The sequence below is a fragment of the Neopelma chrysocephalum genome, unplaced genomic scaffold (genome assembly GCF_003984885.1).
Source record: "Neopelma chrysocephalum unplaced genomic scaffold, ASM398488v2 Primary Assembly neopelma1_64, whole genome shotgun sequence".
Classification (NCBI taxonomy): Eukaryota; Metazoa; Chordata; class Aves; order Passeriformes; family Pipridae; genus Neopelma; species Neopelma chrysocephalum.
The window spans coordinates 3,569,266-3,589,775 of record NW_020897721.1 but is presented as its reverse complement, the minus strand read 5'-3'; the positions used below and the strand labels follow the sequence as shown (position 1 = coordinate 3,589,775).

The window sequence follows — 20,510 nt, the reverse complement described above, 5'->3', positions numbered from 1 at the left end:
GTGGTGTTGTGTTTTCATATAAGGACCAAACATTCAAGCTGATATCATTTAATCCTCAATTACCTTGTCTTCTAGACTGTGGTTCCATTAGGAATAAAATGATTCTGCATCTCAGTGGCCCTCAGAAAGGGGCTAATAACCTACACAGTTGTAAATATTTACTTTTTCTTTTTCACAAGCTTTTTAATGCGTTCCTGCAGCTGGGATACTTCACAACAAAGTTAACAACACCAACTTCCCTGGTGAAACATTAAATCTTCTCAATCATTAGTTCCAATCAAATATTCCTTGGAGTTGTTTCCTGAAGAGCTGTGATGAATATTCTCATTGGAGGAATTAGATAACGAGGGTGTATCAAGTAGCATAGGCTTCTGATATTGGAAGGAAACATTCCTTTTTTTCTTCTTTGTTTGCTTTTAACTGTGGGTTTTTTTTTTTAATACAGAAATTTTAAACTTGTAACTTTTCTGTCACCTGTGTTATAACCTCAGGTGAGTGCACAGAGGTATTCAGAATGGTAAATGTGGGCATGATGTGCTGAAAACCATCACTGTGGCCAATCACACTTGGCTTTGCAGTCATTTTGAAAACTTAATATTGACACTAAGTTAAGCTTATATATTCACCTTTGTAGCAATGTTGGGATTTACTGCAAAGTTCTTCAAATAAGTCTACTGAAGAGAAAAATACTGTAGAACTCTTCTGTCTTTAAAATGATGACACTTTTATATCAAGTAATGCAGTCTGTAAAGCTTTTCTCTCTTGTTGGTGTCGTAAACCAATATATTTTAGCCCCTAAGAGGCTGTGTTGATTTAATGTAATTTTCCTTGATTCTGCTGTCTCTGACATTTTTTTAGGGTGCTGCTTGCAAGTACATGAGTCAAGCAGAAACAGTTAAAAAGAGTCTTAGTTGCAAATACTTATTTAGCCTACAATTTTGGTCACATTTGGGCTCACCTCAACTTCCTGGTGAACTGCTGGCCCTCTTCCCTAAATATGTAATGTCCAGACTAGAAAGTTAAAGCAAATTTCAGTGCTAAACACTAAACATAAACACTATGATTCCATTGTGCTAATTGCAACTTACATAGGTAGATATTTGGTTTGTGATCTGTTCTCTGGGCCTTTAATTTTCTTTTTTTTTTCAGTGTGTTTTAGAGTGTATTACAGCAAGGCTAATGACAGGATCAGATTTATCTTTCATTGAGGGTAGGAAAGATAAGGTTATACAAAGTGATGAGGAAAGGCTGAGAAGAAAAAGAATGCTTCTCAGATATGCACACAGCCCTGACACAATAGGCTTTTATCTTTTAAAGGACAAACAGTACTGCGTTAAAAAATAGAAAATGCAGCTTTCAGTGTTGACTGTTTTTATTACTTTCAAAAAACTGAGAAAATATCAAGCTACCCTCAAGTTACATTGCTCATTAGTTATCTTCCTTACGAGATGGGCTAATAATAGTGAATCCTTTGCCAATTCATTGTAGTTAAATTGTCATTATTCCTTCAAACAGTTTGCTAGAGTTCATTTCCAGATGACCTGAGGTTGTTATGCTCATTAGGCTTAAAAAAAAGATTTCTCATTTTTCTTATTAATGGATTAGTTGTTCATAGAAAACTTTTGTGTAGATTCCCCACCCTATGGCTAACAGTTTAACATGTTTTGACCTGCAGACGTGAATATTTGTTAGTCACAGCTGAGTATTTTTGCTTCTCATAGAGATCACTAGGAAGTGTATATTTTAAAGTTAGTTATAACACAGTTACATGTAAGGAAGTGTCCTTTGGATGATATTGCATCTCAAATGTAGGCCATAAAGACAGGGCTTAAGAAGTTTTCTCCAAACATTGATCTATTGCTGATGTATCAGTCCCATTAACTGGGTGATACTTCACCTGGCAGTCCAAGGAAAACACATCCACACTTGCAGTATTCACCTGCCATTTGTAGATTAAGGACCTGTGCTGTGCTGCTCTCCTGCAGCACCATTAAATGAACAATGGGGAAACAAAAGAGCCTCTGAAAACCTTTGTCATGGTATATGGGCTTGTTCTTTTATTTCCTGCTTGAATTGCATGGAAGACTTTCCCCTGTGCAGTGGAATGGAAAAAATGACTGAGAAGGTTCCCTTTAGCTGTATTTTGAAATTACCAGATCAGGAATTTAACATTGGATATTAATGTGATCTTGGACATCAGGAGCCACGTTTGGTTTCTTGTCTTTTTGTCAGCAGCTATCGTTGGAACCTGTCTGGTTCTCCATCTAGCTGAGTGTGAGAATCCCAGTGGGAGATTTCAGGCAGGAGAAACACATTCATGTGTTATTCCAGTACCACAACTATTTTAACACTTCTGTTCAAGTGTGGTGAGTGACCAAGTTGAAAAATGCAGAGACTCTTGCTGTTCAGGAAAAGCTTTGGCCATTTCTCTTCATATCCTGCTATTTCCAGTTACGTGAGCAAACTTTTATGCGCCTTTGTAGGGACTGATAGGAATAATCTTTGCCCAGCAAACCAAGATTGTGACTCTTTTATCTTCAGCCCTAAGCTTTGCAGGATTCAGCTGGCTGTTTGAACCTGATTTTTAACTTGTGGCAAAAGCCACAAGCCCAAAGTAAATTAAGTTCTTTATCACCTTTGAAAAGAAATTAATGGAGGGAGGCTCACAGTCCTTTTCACACGGTGTGAGCAAAGTGTTTGTTACGTGCTTACTAATGCTTTCATCTCTAAAGCTGTAGGGATTTTTTTCTTATGAAAAATGGAAGTGGAGTCCTTAAAATTATGGCAGTCTGTGCTATGTAATCTATTCTCCAACCACTTGCTCTGGTAGTCTAATTTAGTAGTTTGAAAGCTTGTAAGCAAGATTCTATCACTGCAAAGAGTTTCTTTATTCAGCAATTTGGAATGTTGTGTAAGATTTTTGTGTTCTTTGTATGCATTGCTTTGGGGCAAGGACAAGGAAAAATCTCTTCCTCTTGTTTTTTTTTTCCTTCCTTGTTTAAGAGTGGTAATGTAATCCACTGCTATTTCTATGTAATTCATCCATGAACTGCAATATCAAAGCTGGGTTTTGATGGATGAGTGAAATAAATTGCAGTCTTGTGAAAGACAACTCTATTGTTTTCAAGCTAAAACTTTCCCTCCTCATTGTTCTGCTGACACAATATGGGCACAGCTCTTAGAAAATGAAATTTTAAACTGGCTGTGATGTACTTAGCATTTTTTAAAACAGAACAGTGTCTCATAACAGTACCCTTTTTTTTCTTTTTTTAATATATATTTGAAAAGTGAGTTTAACAGTATATAAACCTGCACAATGCGTTTGGAGTCCCTTTCTTCAACACACTCAACACCTACTTAGTCTTCTGAGTATTGCCCAAGTGTTTCATGTGCTTAACAGAAAAAGAGTTTATGAGGAAATTCCCATATGTGATATGTACCAAATCTACCTCGTGTGGAAGACAGCCTGGATTCTTTGGTGAGTGTGGGAAGCTGTTACCTTTCTACTGTTCCTTTCATATCTTTCTGGTACAAGGTCTGGTGGGAAGGAGTTCCCTAAGCTGGGGACAGCTGTTGAAGGAATTAATTTTGAATGGAATTCATGTTTTTGAGAAGTAGCATATGCCATTGGGTTGAGCTGAAAGGTGTGTGTAGGCAGGGTGTTGTAGCTGAGCAGAAATTGTGGTAGGAGTAGATGTTCCCTTCAGTGTTGGTGCTCCATGTGCTCCTTCAGTTGGGGAACTTTTGATTATCAAATCTACAAAACTTGTGTACTGTAACTCAAGAAGATATATTAAGAATTTGTAATTATTTTTGCCAATAAAAAGAGACTGCATAGAGGGGAAAGGGTAGGGAAGTGGGCACATTCTTTGTCTGGTAGGGGTATGTGAATGTCTATGGTTAGAGAGAGAGAGAGATGTAGAATACAGAAATTGCTAGTAACAGGACTTAGAGTACTTTTGTTGCTGACTTCAGTGCCTTTCCTTACTCTGGTGCCCCAAGTGAATGAATGTTCTTATTCAGTTGCAGTTTACTGAGGAGAACTGGTGAGATGTATATATGTGTGTGTTTGTGGGTCTATTGAAGGGGAGGTGAATGTGCACCTGAGGTGGACAAACAAACCAACAAACCAAATAAAACCCCAAGCCCACTAACAAATACCCCCAATACCCTGAGCAAAGAAGTCCCAGTTAGAGCACTTCTCTTCAAATTAATCTCAAAATTTTAACTGCTGATGAGTATTCTTATTAATACAATAAGCTCAAAATTGTTTTTGTACAGTCTTCCTGGGTGCAGATGTATTTGGGGAGTGATGGGCAGCAGCCAGGTGGGCAGATGCCATTTCTAGTGGCACCAGCTCCTCTGTAACCACCCCCTGCCCTCTTCCTCCCCCTGCCCCAACTCAGCTGAATGTGGTAGAAGAGCAGCTACAGTTGCTGCATCAGCCCAACAAGCAGGACTGTGCTTCCCCTTCCTAAAGGGATCTACATGAAGTGGTGAAACAAGACAATCATGGCAATGGCCTGTGCAGGTTGAGAATGGGGGAAAAAAAATCTGACTTTTCTAGGGATTTATTAGAGCAGGAATGACCAGTAGTATCTTGGGAATGGGGCCTTTAAACATAGGTGAAGTTTCAGGGAATAGCTGGATACTGAGGAATGCTGGGAACATTTGTTGGAATTGAAAGATAAGGAGTGTGAGAGGGTAGGCTGGATGAGGTTAAGTAATTTGTTTGTAACTTGGAGTGCCCATGGTTTTTATTATTTTTTTTGAGGTAGGATAATTTCAGACTGTCACAGGTGGGAAACATGTGCTATATTTTAGACAGTCTGGGCATTTAGGACATTCTATTTAGGATATTAAAAGTGTGTGTATGTTTTTGTATGTCTACGTACAGACATGTGTACATGTGTAACCACGTTCTGCCATCCCAAATAGAAACAGCAAAGACTTTCTGCCCTTGTTCTCTGCAGCTTACAGAGGGGTGCTGGGGTACAGCTAATGTTGCAATTTAAAATTACTTACCTTGCTCCCAAGTACAAATAGAAAGACAGGTCGCTGTCCCTTCAGCTCTCCAAATGACAGAAAAGCAGAAGTACAGGCTGCTGGAAATGAGGGAATTCAGTGCCTTTGTGGGAAAGGTCAGAGTCAAATGAAAATGTGAGGCTCTTTGCTCCAAGATGTGTGTGAGGAACCATAAGATTAAAGGAGTTTTCAGCTCGAGCAGTTTTCTCTACCCCAGGTCACTTGTTTCTGAGCCTCTCCCCACTCTTGCACCAACACAACTGTTTGCAGCTGTGTGGTGAACTGGGTAAGTGAAGTGACCTATTTTGTTACCCAGGTGTCTCTCTTGATCTGGTTTAGACACTGTGGCGACTGAAAGTCTGACTGTAACCAGAGGAAGAAATTGTATCTAGAGCAGCTTGGGAAAGATGCACCACTGAAGTCAATGTGGAGCAAAGCATTGCTGTCCCTCAAACAAATAACGAAGTTATTTACTATTATGAGGTGCCAAAAGATTTCCTGATTAGAAGGAGACAGGGTCTACGAAAGGTTGAGAGTGAGTGACTCAGCTGAATGAGAATTCTGTTTCAAATCCCAAATCTGCTGTTCTTTTTTTTCCATGAAAAACCACTTTATTCATCTCCCTCCCCTCCCTTCCCTTCCCCTTGAGGTTTTTAAAGTGCGTACTCCTGGTCTGGATTTGACAGTTTAAGACAGAACACTGTAGACTGAATAGATTTGAATTAATGGCTTTAGAAATAGATTTAGACTGGAATCTGCAAATTTTAATTAAAAACCTCTACTAGTTTTTGATTTAAACATGATTTAAAACTGTGTTAAATTGTGCAGTGATGTGTCACGCAGGGGAAGTTTATTTTCTGCCTCAGATGAGATTTTATGAGGATAAGCATGGTTTGAAGTGCTGTATAGCTAATGAGAGGCATTTGAAATAAAATGGAGCAGTCCATTAAGACACGTGGAATGTTTCACCCTACTGCAGAGAAGGGAGAACTTGAGCAGTTCATCTGTGTGGGCTGTAATGGAAAGTGTCACATCTTCAAATCCATGTCTGATAGCAATGCTCATAATTCTTCTTTGGGTGTGGAATGAGAGTTTGACACCTCCAGAACAATGAAAAGCAGGAGGAAAGCACTGTGGTTGTGCTTCACACTGTTCTGCCTACGCTATTTTGATTGAAATTTTGCTCTGTGCTGTGAAAGGAATTCACGTGTGTGGGAGTGTTTCTGACAAATACATGTCTAATTTTGTTTGTAGTAATAACAAAGACATTGCACAAAAGGATGATCTCTATCCTAATTATTATTTAGTTATACATGTGGTCTTCGTAGAGCTGCAACTTATAATAGGAGTTTTAGGTTGCAATAGACATTGCAACAGTTTTATAGGTACATTACTCATAGACTAGATGGAAAAAATATTCAAGAAAATTGGAGAAAGTACTCTTTGCTTTAGCAGGAAATAGCTTTAACCAAAGCTGAGCCTGTTTTTTCAGTAGCCTTTTTTCTTACATACTGTAAGAGAAGAGAAGGGAACTGCTGTAGCATAATCGCCTTTTTCTGACTATTATTAATGATATTCCTTACAGCAGTGGTGTTCAAGGACCACAGCTGACTGGGATGTTGTGATGTGTGTTCCACGCAGATATGGGGCACAAAAAAGGGGGATTTACAATGTTAATTTTTTGGGTTTTTTTTTTTTTGCTTTGTTGGTGTGTGGGGCGGGGCTTGTTTGTTTGTGGTTTTTAAAACATTCTCCTTTATGTTCTGGAGATTGTATGTTTGAGACAAGAGATCCTGAGCTGTCATTAACAAACTTCCACTTGTTTTTCTTTCTGCAGGAGATGATAACGGAGTCCACTCCGCTGCGTTGCAGGAAGCTCAGCAACCCTGACATCTTTTCATCTGCTGGGAAAACCAAACTCCATCGTCAGCTGAGTCAAGATGACTGCAAGCTACGAAGAGGTAGTTTGGCAAGTTCTTTGTCAGGTATGCCATTTTTTAAAGACAATATTTGTTGGTATTAAAGATGCAGCATGACTCGTTGGCATAGCAGTTGTAATAAAAGATACCGGTAAGTCACCTCTTAAAAATTAGAGGTGACCTCTTGTTGGCAGGGCATACAAAATATTATGTAAGAGGAAGATGTGAAAAGGGGAGTCTAGATTTGGACTGAAATTCTGTATATGGCCCAGTGAAAAGTTAGAATCTAAGATTTAATGGGCAAAGTTAAAAGAATAGAGTGGTGAAACTTTAGGCAACAAAGTGATGCCTCCTTGCCCCTTTTAACATCAGCAGTGAATGTGAGCTTGCCTACTTTGCCATATTGTTTCTTACTGGAAAGCTGACTTTTACATCAGGTTCAAATTACTGTTTAGTTTTTTTTTTGGCTTCAAAAGCACTGTGATTCAAAATAAAAACCTTGCTTACTGACTAGATGTTTTTTCAGTTTGTGTAAAGTTTGTTTTTTTTTTTCTTGTGAACGCAATATTCAGCCCTGTCAGAGATTTTGGTTTGTCAGCTCTAGAACCATGGAGTGAGCATAGGCTAGTAATTAGCCAAAAAAAATGGACCAAGCTTAGTAGTTTTCTTTTTTATCAAAGGCTTTATTTGTGGGCGAGGGCACAGTTTTACAATTGTTTAAAGCTGATATCAAAGTTTGTGATGCTGGAATTAGAGCATAGGGAGCTGCATGATCAGTCTAGAATGAAGTGGCTGATATGCCTGAATGCTGCTGTTTTTGTGTAGGGTTAACTTGCAGCCCATTTCCTCCCTAATTAGGCCGTTTGCCTATTTGCATGTTAGTGCAAGAACTAGAGGAGCTGAAAACTCTCAGGTGGGAGGGGAAGAAGAAGAAGGTGAAACTACCCTTTCTGGCATCAGCATGGACTTGCATGATTGTGAAAATACATCCAGTCCTGGTCCCTTCGTTTTTTATCAGAGGAAGATAAATATTTTCATGTTTGAGGTGTTAGGTGTAATAGAATTAAATAAGCAGTAAAGTATGTATGTTTTATTTTGGCTTGGCCTTGGCTTCATATTTTATTTGTAGTAAGTGGCTAGTTTCTGAAAAATGGAAACATTCCTCATGTTTTGTGTTCATGTAAGTTTGCTCTCCAAGGTAGGTTAATCACTAGAGGAAAACAGAAGTGCATCAACTACACAGCTGTTGGCTGACTGCAGTGGCCCAAGTTAGTACCATAATTTGCCTTTTTTTTTTCCCTTGAGTCAAAGAAGGCAAAGTAAATAGGAGAAAGCAGGAAAACTGGAAGCCCTCCTCTTTTGTTGATTCTCATTTCAGAACAAAAAATTCACAAGAATTCTGTGTTCTCCAAAACTTGTTGCTTCATCTTAATGACTTTTCAATCTACTACAGCCTGATTTGGGATGGGGTAAAGAGCCCCAACAAGGTCGATCTGACCCAACGGTATAAAGAAAATGTACATGTTCAGATGTATATTTTCAATGTGTTTAGAACTTGGGGCATGATAGGGAAAGGCTTTAGCATAAAGCTCCATCCTGAAAACGATTCCACCTTATTTTTTGCAACAGAATCAGAAGAGTTTAAAGAGTGTAGATGATTGTGCATGCAAAGTGTGCACAATCCAGGTATGGTTGGCTGAGATTTGACTCTTGATGGAATTCTGTCCTCCTGGATTCAAGTTTTGTGGAACTAAAAGGAGATAGTGATAACTATATCTTATGGAAACTTAAAGTTGTTCTTGCTATCAGGCACAGGTATTTTGAACCGTTAGATAATTATGTTATTTGACTTGCTATTATAGGATATCTTTGTTAGTGCTGTACAGAGATAAATACAGCAGTGTACATTTCTGTAGTTTTAGAACACTGTAGACAAGAGGAGTCAGTATTTGTACATTGTCTTGAAAATGAACAAACCATGAAAATCATGCCCACAGCTGTAAGCAGCTTGAGTGGGACTAGGAAAAATGTACTAATATGCTGTGTCTCTGTTCGTTAGCCAAAGTTGAGCCTGCTCATCTCTCATACACTTTGACTCATTCTGTTGGTGTGTACTTGGCCCATTGCTCGTAACTGTCACAGAAAATGAATGTAAACAAGTTATAAAAAGAAAAAAAAAAGACCACTTCCACTCCCTGTCCCCCCACATCGTAGCTAATCATGTTATATGACAGTCTTCCTAATATGGCAACCACTTTTATGGAATGGATATTATAATTCTCATCTAATTCTAAGGTGAAGTTGAATTTGTAAAATAGCTTTCTGCCTCCAAGAAAATAAGTGTTTTTCTACAGCACATACGTGATTAAAGGTCTAGTCTCCTTCCTGCTACTTATTGCAATAAATGTCTTAGTTCCCTGTGATTCCTGAGGATGTAATAATCTGTTGAATGCAAGGACATGTGTTGTTTAGTCCCAGAGTTCTAATTTTAAGGGAAAGGGGTATTATCCACTCCCATTTTGCAGATGGTGAAACTGAATTACAGAGGTTGACTGACCAAAGTTACAGAGGAAGTCATCTGGAAGCTAATAACTGAACCCAGATTCACAGACTTCTTCACTTATGTGTTTTTAACCACAAAAATATCTTTCTTCTTTTTTCTTTCTGAATGACACTGTACATAAAAGGAAGCTGTCAAGCTCCATGGAGTCACAGTATGACCTACTTTGACTTTGATTTTTTCTCTCTGTGGAAATTTACTGCTTGACATTTTTCAAAAAGGAGAGTTTTATTGACTAGAAAAAAAATGTATTGAGCAGAAAATATCTGTCCATGGTTCAAAGGAAGACAATATTTAAACATACACTATATTATGATTACAGGTGCATGAAAGGTAGTGGGGGGTGTTCCAGTGGTAGAAGGGTGGGGATGTCTGGATGACTAAGCTATTTAGAGGAGATAATATTTTACCATTAGGAATGCATTTTCATAAGAATTTTTACAGCAATACTAAAGAGATTTTACCTCTGTGTAAGGCAGCAAATATTGCTTTCCTTTGTGTAAAATATAGAAAGGTATAAAGTGATAGAAGTCTGTTTTTATGTTTTTGGATTTCCCCATTATCTCATAATGTAAACTAGATTTTTTGGAAATTGCTAGTTATCAAACAGAATGAATTTACTGGTAGGGTGCTCTTACAAGTTCTAATCTACCAAAATCTTGAAATTGCTTTTATTATTAAACGCTTTTTCTTCGCGTGCAGTATTTGTTCTCAGCTTTGCAGTTGGAGCTTGCAAACTTGTTTAAAAGCAAGCTGATGGTATTTTGATTTTGTTTTTAAAGGAAAACAGCTACTTCCCTTATCAAATAGTGTCCACAGTGGAGTGGGACAGACAATATGGCAGCCTCCTGGAGATACCTCAAACCTGGTCCGCATGAGAAATCAGTCTCTAGGACAATCTGCTCCTTCACTTACTGCTGGTTTGGTGAGTGAGTCTGGGAATACTCGTGATGATCTTGTGCTATAAAAAGTGATGTGATCCTGTGCTTTCGTTTTTACCTTGTTTTCCCTGCTCCTGCTCATTGCATGCAGCATTTTGTTCCTGTAGGGCATTTTAGGATAGAGGGTGAATTAGGGTGAGAATACGTTCACTCTACTTTCAACAGAAAGCAGGAAAAAATGTGTGTGTGAAGAACAATTTCTTTTTGGGGATGCTCCTTCTCACTGCTACTTAAGCTGCCTGATACCTGAAAGAAATATCAGTGGAAGTCCAGGGAGATGTGAACGTGGGAACCCAACCATTTAAAACAAATTTAATTGGGAAGCAGCTTTCTGAGTAGCTACCTCTGCCTGTTTCCCTAGGGGAATGAATCTGAAAGGGATAACTGTCCCAAGGAATTGAAGAGCTGGAACTGACCTCTGCTCCTCTACGTGGTTTCTGTCAAAAGGTTTTGGTAAAGTGAACGTGTTTTTGAGGAATGTTGCATGTGTTAAATTAGCATTTGCTAAGAAGAGAGTATTCTGTGTGGGGAGAGACACAGTCAGGTGGCTACAGTCAAGTCTGAATTGCACACCAAAAGGAACATACATTTTGTTTGCAGATGTTCCTTATTACTTCTAAATATCTAAAATCACTGAAGTGTGAGGAGAAGAAAAATACAGGAGTAGGAAAAGACAGTTACTTATGAGCAGTCATATATGCAACAGAAATTGTTGGTAAATAGTGGATTAAAAGCAAAGGTGAAATCCTTTTTTGCCAAACTTCTACAGAGTTGCTTGTGTAACAAGTTTTACTCAAAAGAGGATATTTTGGTGTGCTCTTCTTAGAGAGCTGCAAGTAACTGGATAAATTTATATAACATTGTAAGACTGTTTAGAAGCAATGACCCCCTTAAGTAAAAGGATGTACCTTGGATTTAGCCCAAAGAATTGTTTTGGGGGACCCTAGACAGTTTGGCACCACCAGGCTATGAAAGGAAACTTAGATCTTTGTAGTTCAAAAAGCCACTCATTTGTGTTACATGTAATTTTGATTTCACAATGAAGTAGTTGTAGTTGTGGCATTTTCAGACATGCTACTATATTGAAATTCTTCTGATTTAATTGTATTTTGTCTTAATTTGGTGCCTGTTCAGCGTTTGCCTTAAATTTATGTTCTTACTGGTGGTTCTAAGTTCAACTGTATCAACAGAAAGGGAAAATGCTCATATGAAACTTGGCATATAAGTATATTTATCTGATGGAGATTAAAGAAATTGAGATGTTAAAATCCAGGCCTGTTCTCTAGAGGCAGGCAAATGCCTTGAAGCTTCATAGCTTAAGTTAATGAAAATAACTGTGCTTTGAAACAAAGCATTAATTCTCAGATATTTAATTTGGAATACGAGGTTGTTGCTTAACAGCTGTGTGCAGCTCAGCAAGCTGCAGATGTTTGCGTGTTATGATTCTGCATATTATTAATATGATGTGCTTTCAGTTTGTCATGGCAGTGTTTGTGTTGTCTATCAAATATTCTGATGTGAAACACAATGCCAATAAGTTACTTTAAAACAAAAAACCCCAGAATTTTAGACAAGTAAAGCAGAGAAATTAATCTATAAATCCAGTATTTGTATCTGTGATGGTGTTTAGGTGCTGAACTATCCAGTCACTGTTCCATGTCTCATGGTGGGCTGTATGTTCATTACAGTTGCAGTTAATTAAGCCTAGAAATGAAAAATTTTTATGCCAAGTGGGCTTCAAAAGCAATGACTAAAGAGCTGGTCACAAGATGAACACCTAATTAAATGCAGGGAGTCCTGGGATCTTGGAACTAGTTACACGTTTGCAGCTGTTTTAATATGCTTGTGGTATTGAAATAAGTTTCACAAATTAGAATAGCAAAAGGTCTCTTGCCAGTATAATTAATCTTCTTTGAAGAATAGCTCTATTAAGAGTTGAGTAGGTTCAATAATGCAGAGTGTCATTTTAATATGCCAGTCTTGACTGGTAGAGCATTTAATTTTTTTATTATTTGTTATAATACAATAGTTGGATAGCTAGAGAGAAGTGGAATGTGGTATGGGAAAGCCAGAATCCTCAAAGCTCTGTTGATTGTTTCTGCTCCATCTTTATGGCACTGCAGGTAACAGTAGATTTCCTTTGCTAAATTGCTTTGCTGGCATTCAGTAATGTGGTTTTTTTTACTTTCTAACCACTGCTAATCCTACAGATTGTTTATAGTGCTTAAATTGCATTCTTTTCCGCTTTGAAAGTATTCGCAAAACAAGAAGATAAAGTAACAATAGCAAATCTTCACAAATTAGTTTGCAACTTCTGGAACAAGACTGATAGCCAGGCTGCTTATCAGCAATGACTCCAGAACTGGAAATACATCAAATTCTATCTTGCTAAACTATATAAACACAATTTATTGTTGGGCAGAATCTTTCAGCTTGTACATGTGTGACAATGTGGATTAATGTCTGTGCAGCAGTTGCCATGAGATCCTTGACTTGAGGAAGAAGCCAGGGCAGGGTGAATGCTGTCATTGTGGAATGATAGGTGTTGATCTGATCTGTGTGCCTTCTAAATATATGTGAGGATTTCACAGCATGACCTTCAGCTCATCATCAACCCTTAAGACAAATGGCTCTGATCCTAAGAGATTGAATTCTGGTGAAGACTTTTAAATCCCCAAAATAGCTGAGGAAGTAATCAGAGGAAATGACATAAAGCATCACTGTGGGCATCTCAGTGGTGTTTCCTGCTCTCAAGACCCAAATATAGTAAAAGATGTGGGCACAGGGAATGTATGTAGAGTTTGTGTTTAAGGAACAGAAGGGTAATTTTGTGGAAAATCTTTTATGACTTAATTTGGGGGTTTATTTATTTGAAATTTTACCCTGCTGTAAAAAGAGTTAGAACATGCACTGTGTTTTGAAGGGAGATGATGTTAAAGATCAGGAATATGGATGTATTCTCTTATGAAGAAAGGTGTGAAGAGCATCAGGGTTTGTAAATGTTAGAAAGGAAAAGGAGCTTGTGAAGAGAAGTTTGATTGTTGTAGAGGAGATAGATTGGGAGTGTCTTTCTTGCAACTCTTCATTTTGACAGAACTCAATGGGAATGAAATCAATTTCCAGAAGTGATGCTGTAAGGTGTTAATATTCCAGGGCTGGGGCATTTATGGGTGGGCAAGGGATGATTTTCCCCTCATGCTTATTAAGGGCAGGATGCTCAACTAGAGCACCTGCACTAATGCTGAATATGCGTCTACATTTGTGGAGAGAGATGAGGGGTTTTTGTGTGTGTGTCCCACCACCTGGTCCCTCAGAGAACATCTCGAGCACTGTCTTCAGGGTTTTGTGAAAGAAATATCTGACAGTGTGCAACCCATTAATTAGGACTATGTCTTACATGCATTGCTCAGCATCTAATGCCTGGAAAAGCTTGAGATGTTCCAGGAATAAGAAATCATATGTGTTCCTTCTGCCAACTGTGGCGATAGGAAAACATTTGAAGAAGCCTGTCAGTGGAAATTTAGATGTGTTGGTGAAAGAGATTTTGAAACCTTTTTTTTAAATACTTACAAGCTTCAGCTTTCTGAAGTGCTCCCAGTATAGAACTGAAACTTGAGGTACCCCTTGAACTGAAAAACTGAACATAACTTTTGAAAATGAGGTTGAGGATTCCAGCTGGGTGGTTGCAGTTCTCTTTAGATTAGACTTTCTTCCTTATATTCTGTACCACATGGGATGTGGTCACACCCATTTCTTCATCTTCAGAGATGAAGGCTGCTGATTAAGCACTTGGTGCTCTATTAATCCTCTGACGTCAGACTTGCAAGATTTCCTTGTAGGGTCAGTCTCATCTCAGAGAAAATCAAATGACTTAAGGTTTACATTTGCTTTCTAAGGTAATGATTTAAACAAAATGAAGCTATGGCATATTCACTGTGGTTGTACAAAGTGCAGATGGCTCACCTTTCCCTAGTGTTCTAGCAGAAATGGTTTAAAAACCCAAGCTTCTTAGATTTTGAATTATAATAATGATCTGGAGGGTAGAAAGGCTCAAATGCAATGACTCAAAATTACTAACAAGCTGAAGAACTTCCTGTGTTGAATAACACTGAGGCAGTGATGCTGCTCTTTCAGTTCAGCTGATTTATTACAAATGTTTAGTTCCCCAAAGCTGTGTGGATTAGGCAATACCGAGTGGAATGGGGAGAATGGGTCGTTCTTGTGATGTTGGGTCCTTGGCTCAGCAAGTAACTTGGTAGCTGAGCCAGACTTCATGCTGTGGCATGTTACTTTTGATGTTCAAGTTGGGGTATGCTTTTTAGATGTAGGAGAGAATATTTACTATTTATTCTCTAAACTTCTGCTCCTTTGCTTTTTTTATTTAATTGTAGATATATTAGGTATATAATCACTTGTACCTAAAATATAAACTTCCCCTAATAGTTTATTTCCCCTGTGCAGGATGGTGTTCATTAAAAAGAAAATTCAAATTTGTGTTTTTCCTGGCTGTGAAGAAGAGTGGCTGGTTGGCTACAGATTTGAATTAGTGAGTGAGGCACTGTAGGTAATTCCCTTTAAATTCACGTGGAAGTGGAATCTAATGGCTATGTTTTAATCAAGCCTGTGGAGGGGTCTGTGGAGCTGGGTTGCCATCTGCTGGTGTGCCGGGGCTGGGGACAGGAATCGTGAGCTCCACGATCCAAACGAGCTTTCGTCAAACGTTTTTAGAGATCCTGGTAATTGTTAGTTGTTTTACAGCACGGGTATGTTATTTCTGGGACCGTATCCCACAGGAATCACTTGCTAATAACCAGCTTTTTTCCTTTAGCTGGACTATGAATTCTCTCCGTATCGTGATGCTGTACCGTGGTTTGCAACGTCATTTCTCTGGCAACAGAGAGATGAATGCTAGGATAGCTATGAATAAAACAAAATTTATTTAAAAAAAATTTATTTGGAGGTCATTTTATAAACAGTTTGCTAATTTTTTTTGTGTGGGAAGCCGTGTCGTGCTCCCGGCTCTGGGCTGGCGGTGGCGCTGCAGCCCCGGCCGTCCCTCCGCGGGGAGCTGCACTTCCCGCACCGAACCTCGCCGGGGCTCCGGGGCGGCCCGGGCTGGAGCCAGGGATGCTCTCCTGTGGCCAAAAGGAGACCTTAGTTCTCTGTTGCTCATCAGTTCAGTACGGAAGTTAATAATTCAAAAGGCCTGGTGGAGTGCAGTGGAACTGAGAGTTCCAGCTTTATACTCTGCTTCAAAACCCCTCCTGGTTATAAAAGAAAATTCTGTCTCTCACTCTCCTGCTTAGTCCCCAGTGCTTTAGTGGGTTTACTGGTTATTATTTAGGATCTCTGCTTTATGCACACGGGCAGCTGGGTTGTTAATCTCACAGGGATGAGGTCTTGGAAGGAATAGAATTTGTACTGACCAGCAGATACCATGTATATGACTAGCAAATTAAATATTAGTTTACAAGCCACAATATCTGATCTTCCACCACACTCTCCACCTCTCTGCTCGATGTGAGCACATAGAGCTTTGATTTCTATCTCCTCACAAAAGAATTAGATGTAATCTCTGTCTTTTTATAGAAAAATACAATGCTAGTTAGGGGACAAATCATTAATGCCAGTTGTGCATAGCACTACCTCCTGCTGGTTGCCTGGATACTTAGTATGGAAGCAGGCATTTGAATCTGATGGGAAAACTTCATTTTCATTTGTGTCTTCTGAAACCGAAAGCTGCTCTTTTCCCAAAATGTTTTGTCATAGATAATGTTACTTTTAGGTTGACTATTTAAATGTTGCTCAATACAGCTGAAAATATTTTTGTTTAAGATTAATCATTAAAGTTACAGTTGATAAAGGCCATAAATTGTTTCAGAGAGTAATGGACTTTCAATACTTGACTATACAAGTAGGATTTAATATTTTTATATTAGAAAAGGAGAAGACAGCAGAAACTATGGCTGAATGAATGAATGGATTTTATTACTGTATGAAGCCATGGAAATTGCATTTTAAATTGTCAGTTGTAATTGTAATGACCTGAGATGGGAAGTAAGTGGATTTCCAAATTAAGACCATGTGTGAAGTCTAAGTTTATGAATACTAATTAGACATTTGCATTTACATACGCTGCAGAGTCTGTTGGTGAATTTTCGAGAGCTTGGGTACATTATCAATTTTGGAATTTGGACAGGGCTTGAGGAAGAGGTAGGGAGCAAGTTCTAGTCATTGGGCAGTGTTTAGAATGCTTGCAGGGACTTACCTTTGTCACAGCTTTTAAGGTGTCTCTGGTAGGAAAACAAAAATGCATGTATCATGTGTTTAATGTCAAAATTCTCATCTTGAAATGCTGTTCCATAAATTGACGGTCCACCTGTTCCATCATGGTGAGTTTTATCTCCTCCCTGACATGCAAAGTCAGTGACTATTCTGTGAAAGCGGGAGTTCTTGAATCCAAATACTTTCTCTCCTGTGCACAGGGCTCTGAAATTTTCAGCAGTTCTTCGGACAGTATTTGAAAATAGCTCCATGGTTATGTGTCCTAAATTCATCATTAGCAGAAACTTCAAAATACACAACAGGGTTGGTGTCCTTTGACAGTCCGGATGCCAGAGATAAGCGGCCTTTCTGTAGTTCTGACAAGCTTAGCTGGCATTCTTCAAACCTCCTCTTGAAAGAATTAGCCATTTCTTGGCTTTTAAATCGGACTGCAAGTTGCTCAACTTTTACTTCACCATCAGCATAATCTGTGGCTCTACGCTGGACTTCCAGAGGGCAGATTTTGGCCTATTCAGAAGGCTAGTTCAGAGCGTACCCTGGGAAATAACCCTTGAAAACAAAGGGGTCCAGGAGGGATGGACATGCTTCAAGAAGGAAGTCTTGAAAGCCCAGGAGCAGGCTGTCCCAGTGTGCCAAAAGGCAAGCTGGCAGGGAAGACGACTGGTCTGGCTGAACAGGGAGATTTTGAAGGAAATTAGTGTAAAGAGGAGAGCCTACTGATTATGGAAAAAAAGGCCTGGCTGCTCAGGAAGAGTTTAGGAATATAGTTAGGTCATGTAGAAAGAAAATTAGGGAGACAAAGGCACAACTTGAACTTAATCTCGCCACTTCTGTGAAGGATAACAAAACGTCCTTCTACAGATACATCAATAGCAAAAGGAGGAGCAAGGAAAACCTCTGTTCTTTATTGGACATGGGCGGGAATATAGTTATCAAAGATGAGGAAAAGGCTGAGGTATTTAACACCTTCTTTACCTCAGTTTTCAACAGTAAGACAGGTTGTCCTGAGGACAGCTGGTTTCTGTAGAAAGAGATAAGAATCTGAACAGCCCTCCTGTAATCCAGGAGGAACAGTTAGCAACCTGCTGAGCTGCAAGTCTATGGGACCAGATGGGATCCACCCAAGGGTGATGAGGGAGCTGGTGGAAGAGCTCACCAAGCTACTCTCCATCATCTACCAACAGTCCTGGCTCACTGGGCAGGTCCCAGATGATTGGAAGTTGGTGAATATCACTCCAATCCACAAAAAGGGCTGGAAGGAGGACCCGGGAAACTGCAGGCTCATCAGCCTGACCTCAGTGCCTGGCAAGGTTATGGAGCAGATCATCCTCAGTGCAATCACACAACAGCTACAGGATGGACAAGGGATCAGACCCAGCCAGCACGGGTTTAGGAGGGGCAGGTCCTGTCTGACCTGCCTGATCTCCTTTATGACCAGGTGACTCGCCTGGTGGATGAGGGGAAGGCTGTGGATGTGTCTACCTGGACTTCAGCAAAGCCTTGGACACTGTCTCCCACAGCATTCTCCTGGAAAAGCTGCAGCCACAGCTTGGACAGGGGCACTCTGTGCTGGGTTAGGAACTGGCTGGAGGGCCGGGCCCAGAGAGTGGTGGTGAACGGGGCTGCATGCAGTTGGTGGCTGATCACTAGTGGTGTCCCCAGGGATCAATGTTGGGACCAGTTCTATTTATAATATCTTTATTGATGATTCAGATGAGGGGATTGAGTGTACCATTAGCAAATTTGCAGATGACACTAAGTTGGGGGGGAGTGTCGATCAGCTGGAAGGCAGGAGGGCTCTGCAGAGGGACCTGGACAAGCTGGAGAGATGGTCTGATTCCAATGGGATGAGGTTCAACAAGGCCAAGTGTCGGGTCCTGCACTTTGGCCACAACAACCCCCCCCCCGGCAGCCCCATAGGCTGGGGACAGAGTGGCTGGAGAGCAGCCAGGAAGGGACCTGGGAGTGTGGATTGACAGGAAGCTGAACATGAGCCAGCAGTGTGCCCAGGTGGCCAAGAAGGTCAGTGGCATCCTGGCCTGGATCAGGAGCAGTGTGGCCAACAGGTCCAGGGAAGTGATTCTTGCCCTGTACTCAGTGCTGGTGAAGCCACACCTCGAGTGCTGTGTCCAGCTCTGGGCCCCTCAGTTCAGGAAGGACATGGAGGGGCTGGAGCAGGTCCAGAGAAGAGCAACAAGGCTGGTGAAGGGACTGGAGCACAAGTTCTATGAGGAGAGGCTGAGGGAGCTGGGGTTGTTCAGTCTGGAGAAGAGGAAGCTCAGGGGAGACCTCATCACTCTCTACAACTACCTGAAAGGAGGTTGTAGCCAGGGGGGGGTTGGTCTCTTCTCCCAGGCAACTATCAGTAAGAAAAGAGGGCATGGTCTTAAGCTGTGCCAGGGGAGGTTTAGGTTGGATATTAGGAAGAAATTCTTTACAAAAAGGGTAATCAGGCATTGGAATGGGCTACCCAGAGAAGTGGTGGATTTTCTGTTCTTGGAGGTTTTTAAGATGAGACTGGATGTGGCACTTAGTGCCATGGTCTGGTAACTGCGGTGGTGGTGGATCAAGAGTTGGACTTGATGATCTGGGAGGTCCCTTCCAACCCAGCTGATTCTATGATTCTATGTGTTTTCATGATAGATTCAGGTCACATGCTTCACAGTGGCATCCAAAACTGATAGTCCTGATTGGTTTTTCACTAGGAAACTTCGTTCTGAATAATTCATGTACAGAACAGGAAATAATTGTGCTAAATTCTGTACTAAAGTTATATTTACTATATAGTGCATATTACTTAAACGTAGTCAGCATCTTGCTCTGAAGAAACTTCAGCATATTACTAAACACAGTCAGCATCTTTCTACTCACTTCAGTTAAGTGAATTCCATTTTGGAGTGGACTCATTGGCTTAAAGGAGATTTTCATATTAGAAAGAAAATTTGAACACCCTTCTGTGTAACCTGAGGCTTGTCATTGTAGGAAATATGAATTCATAAAGCTTGCCTTGTGATAATTGTTAGGCACTAGACTGTCAGTTTGAATGATTGCAGTTCTCATTATCTTCAGATGCTGCATGTTATTTTTTTTTGTCTGTGAATATGTTGAATTGATTTTTGGCACATGCAGTCAGTCCTCTTCCTGACAGCAGCACTACTGTACGTGTAAAGTTAGAAACTGCTGCAGTGTGCATGGGAAATTAGCTTTTTTGCTTGGGAAGCTGTGGGGAACTTAAAGTATAGTTATTCAGTCTATCTTGAACACACATTGTTGCTGAGTGAGGCTTAGTTTCATGAGTATTGTTCTGTGGTTCTTAATGACCTACATAATGATATGGATAATAAAAGTTCTGGTTTTTAATTTAAAGCAGTTGAAAATCGGCTGTTTTATTGTGGTGATTTTTGGCAGGTATTTCCATAGAAAGGCACTGTGAGATATCTGCATTTAGTATTTTAACATGGCTGCCTTCTGTGTCTGGTAATACTTCTCAAAACTGTTTCCTAGGATGTGATAATAAGAGGGTTGGTCTTAAAAAATTTCAAATTTCAAAAAAAGTTTCAAACTGCTTTCTTCCAGAAATGCAAACTGTTTTGAGCTTCAGGATGTCTGTACTAATCCCCCACAGCATTTCGACTAAGCAAAAGTTTTGGAGATGCTCTGTAAATTAGTAGCATAATCCTCTGTTTGGCTGGTTTTTGCTTGGTATGTCTTCCTGTACTGTGTCATTTTGGTTTATCCATGCCATGCAATGTGTTTTTCCAGCCATCCAGTTTCAGCCAC

General features: G+C 39.9%; 1 protein-coding gene across 5 annotated transcripts in view; it reads left to right on the top strand.

Annotated features, from left to right (window-relative positions):
• Nucleotides 1–20,510, top strand: part of MAST2 (microtubule associated serine/threonine kinase 2) — a 192,418-nt gene that overhangs the window by 13,831 nt on the left and 158,077 nt on the right. For all 5 annotated transcript variants that reach the window (XM_027683074.1, XM_027683073.1, XM_027683072.1 and 2 more), the window contains exons 2-3: nt 6,863–7,010; nt 10,287–10,429. In XM_027683074.1, the coding sequence (XP_027538875.1) occupies nt 6,863–7,010; nt 10,287–10,429 (291 nt within the window). The remainder of the gene's footprint in view (nt 1–6,862; nt 7,011–10,286; nt 10,430–20,510) is intronic.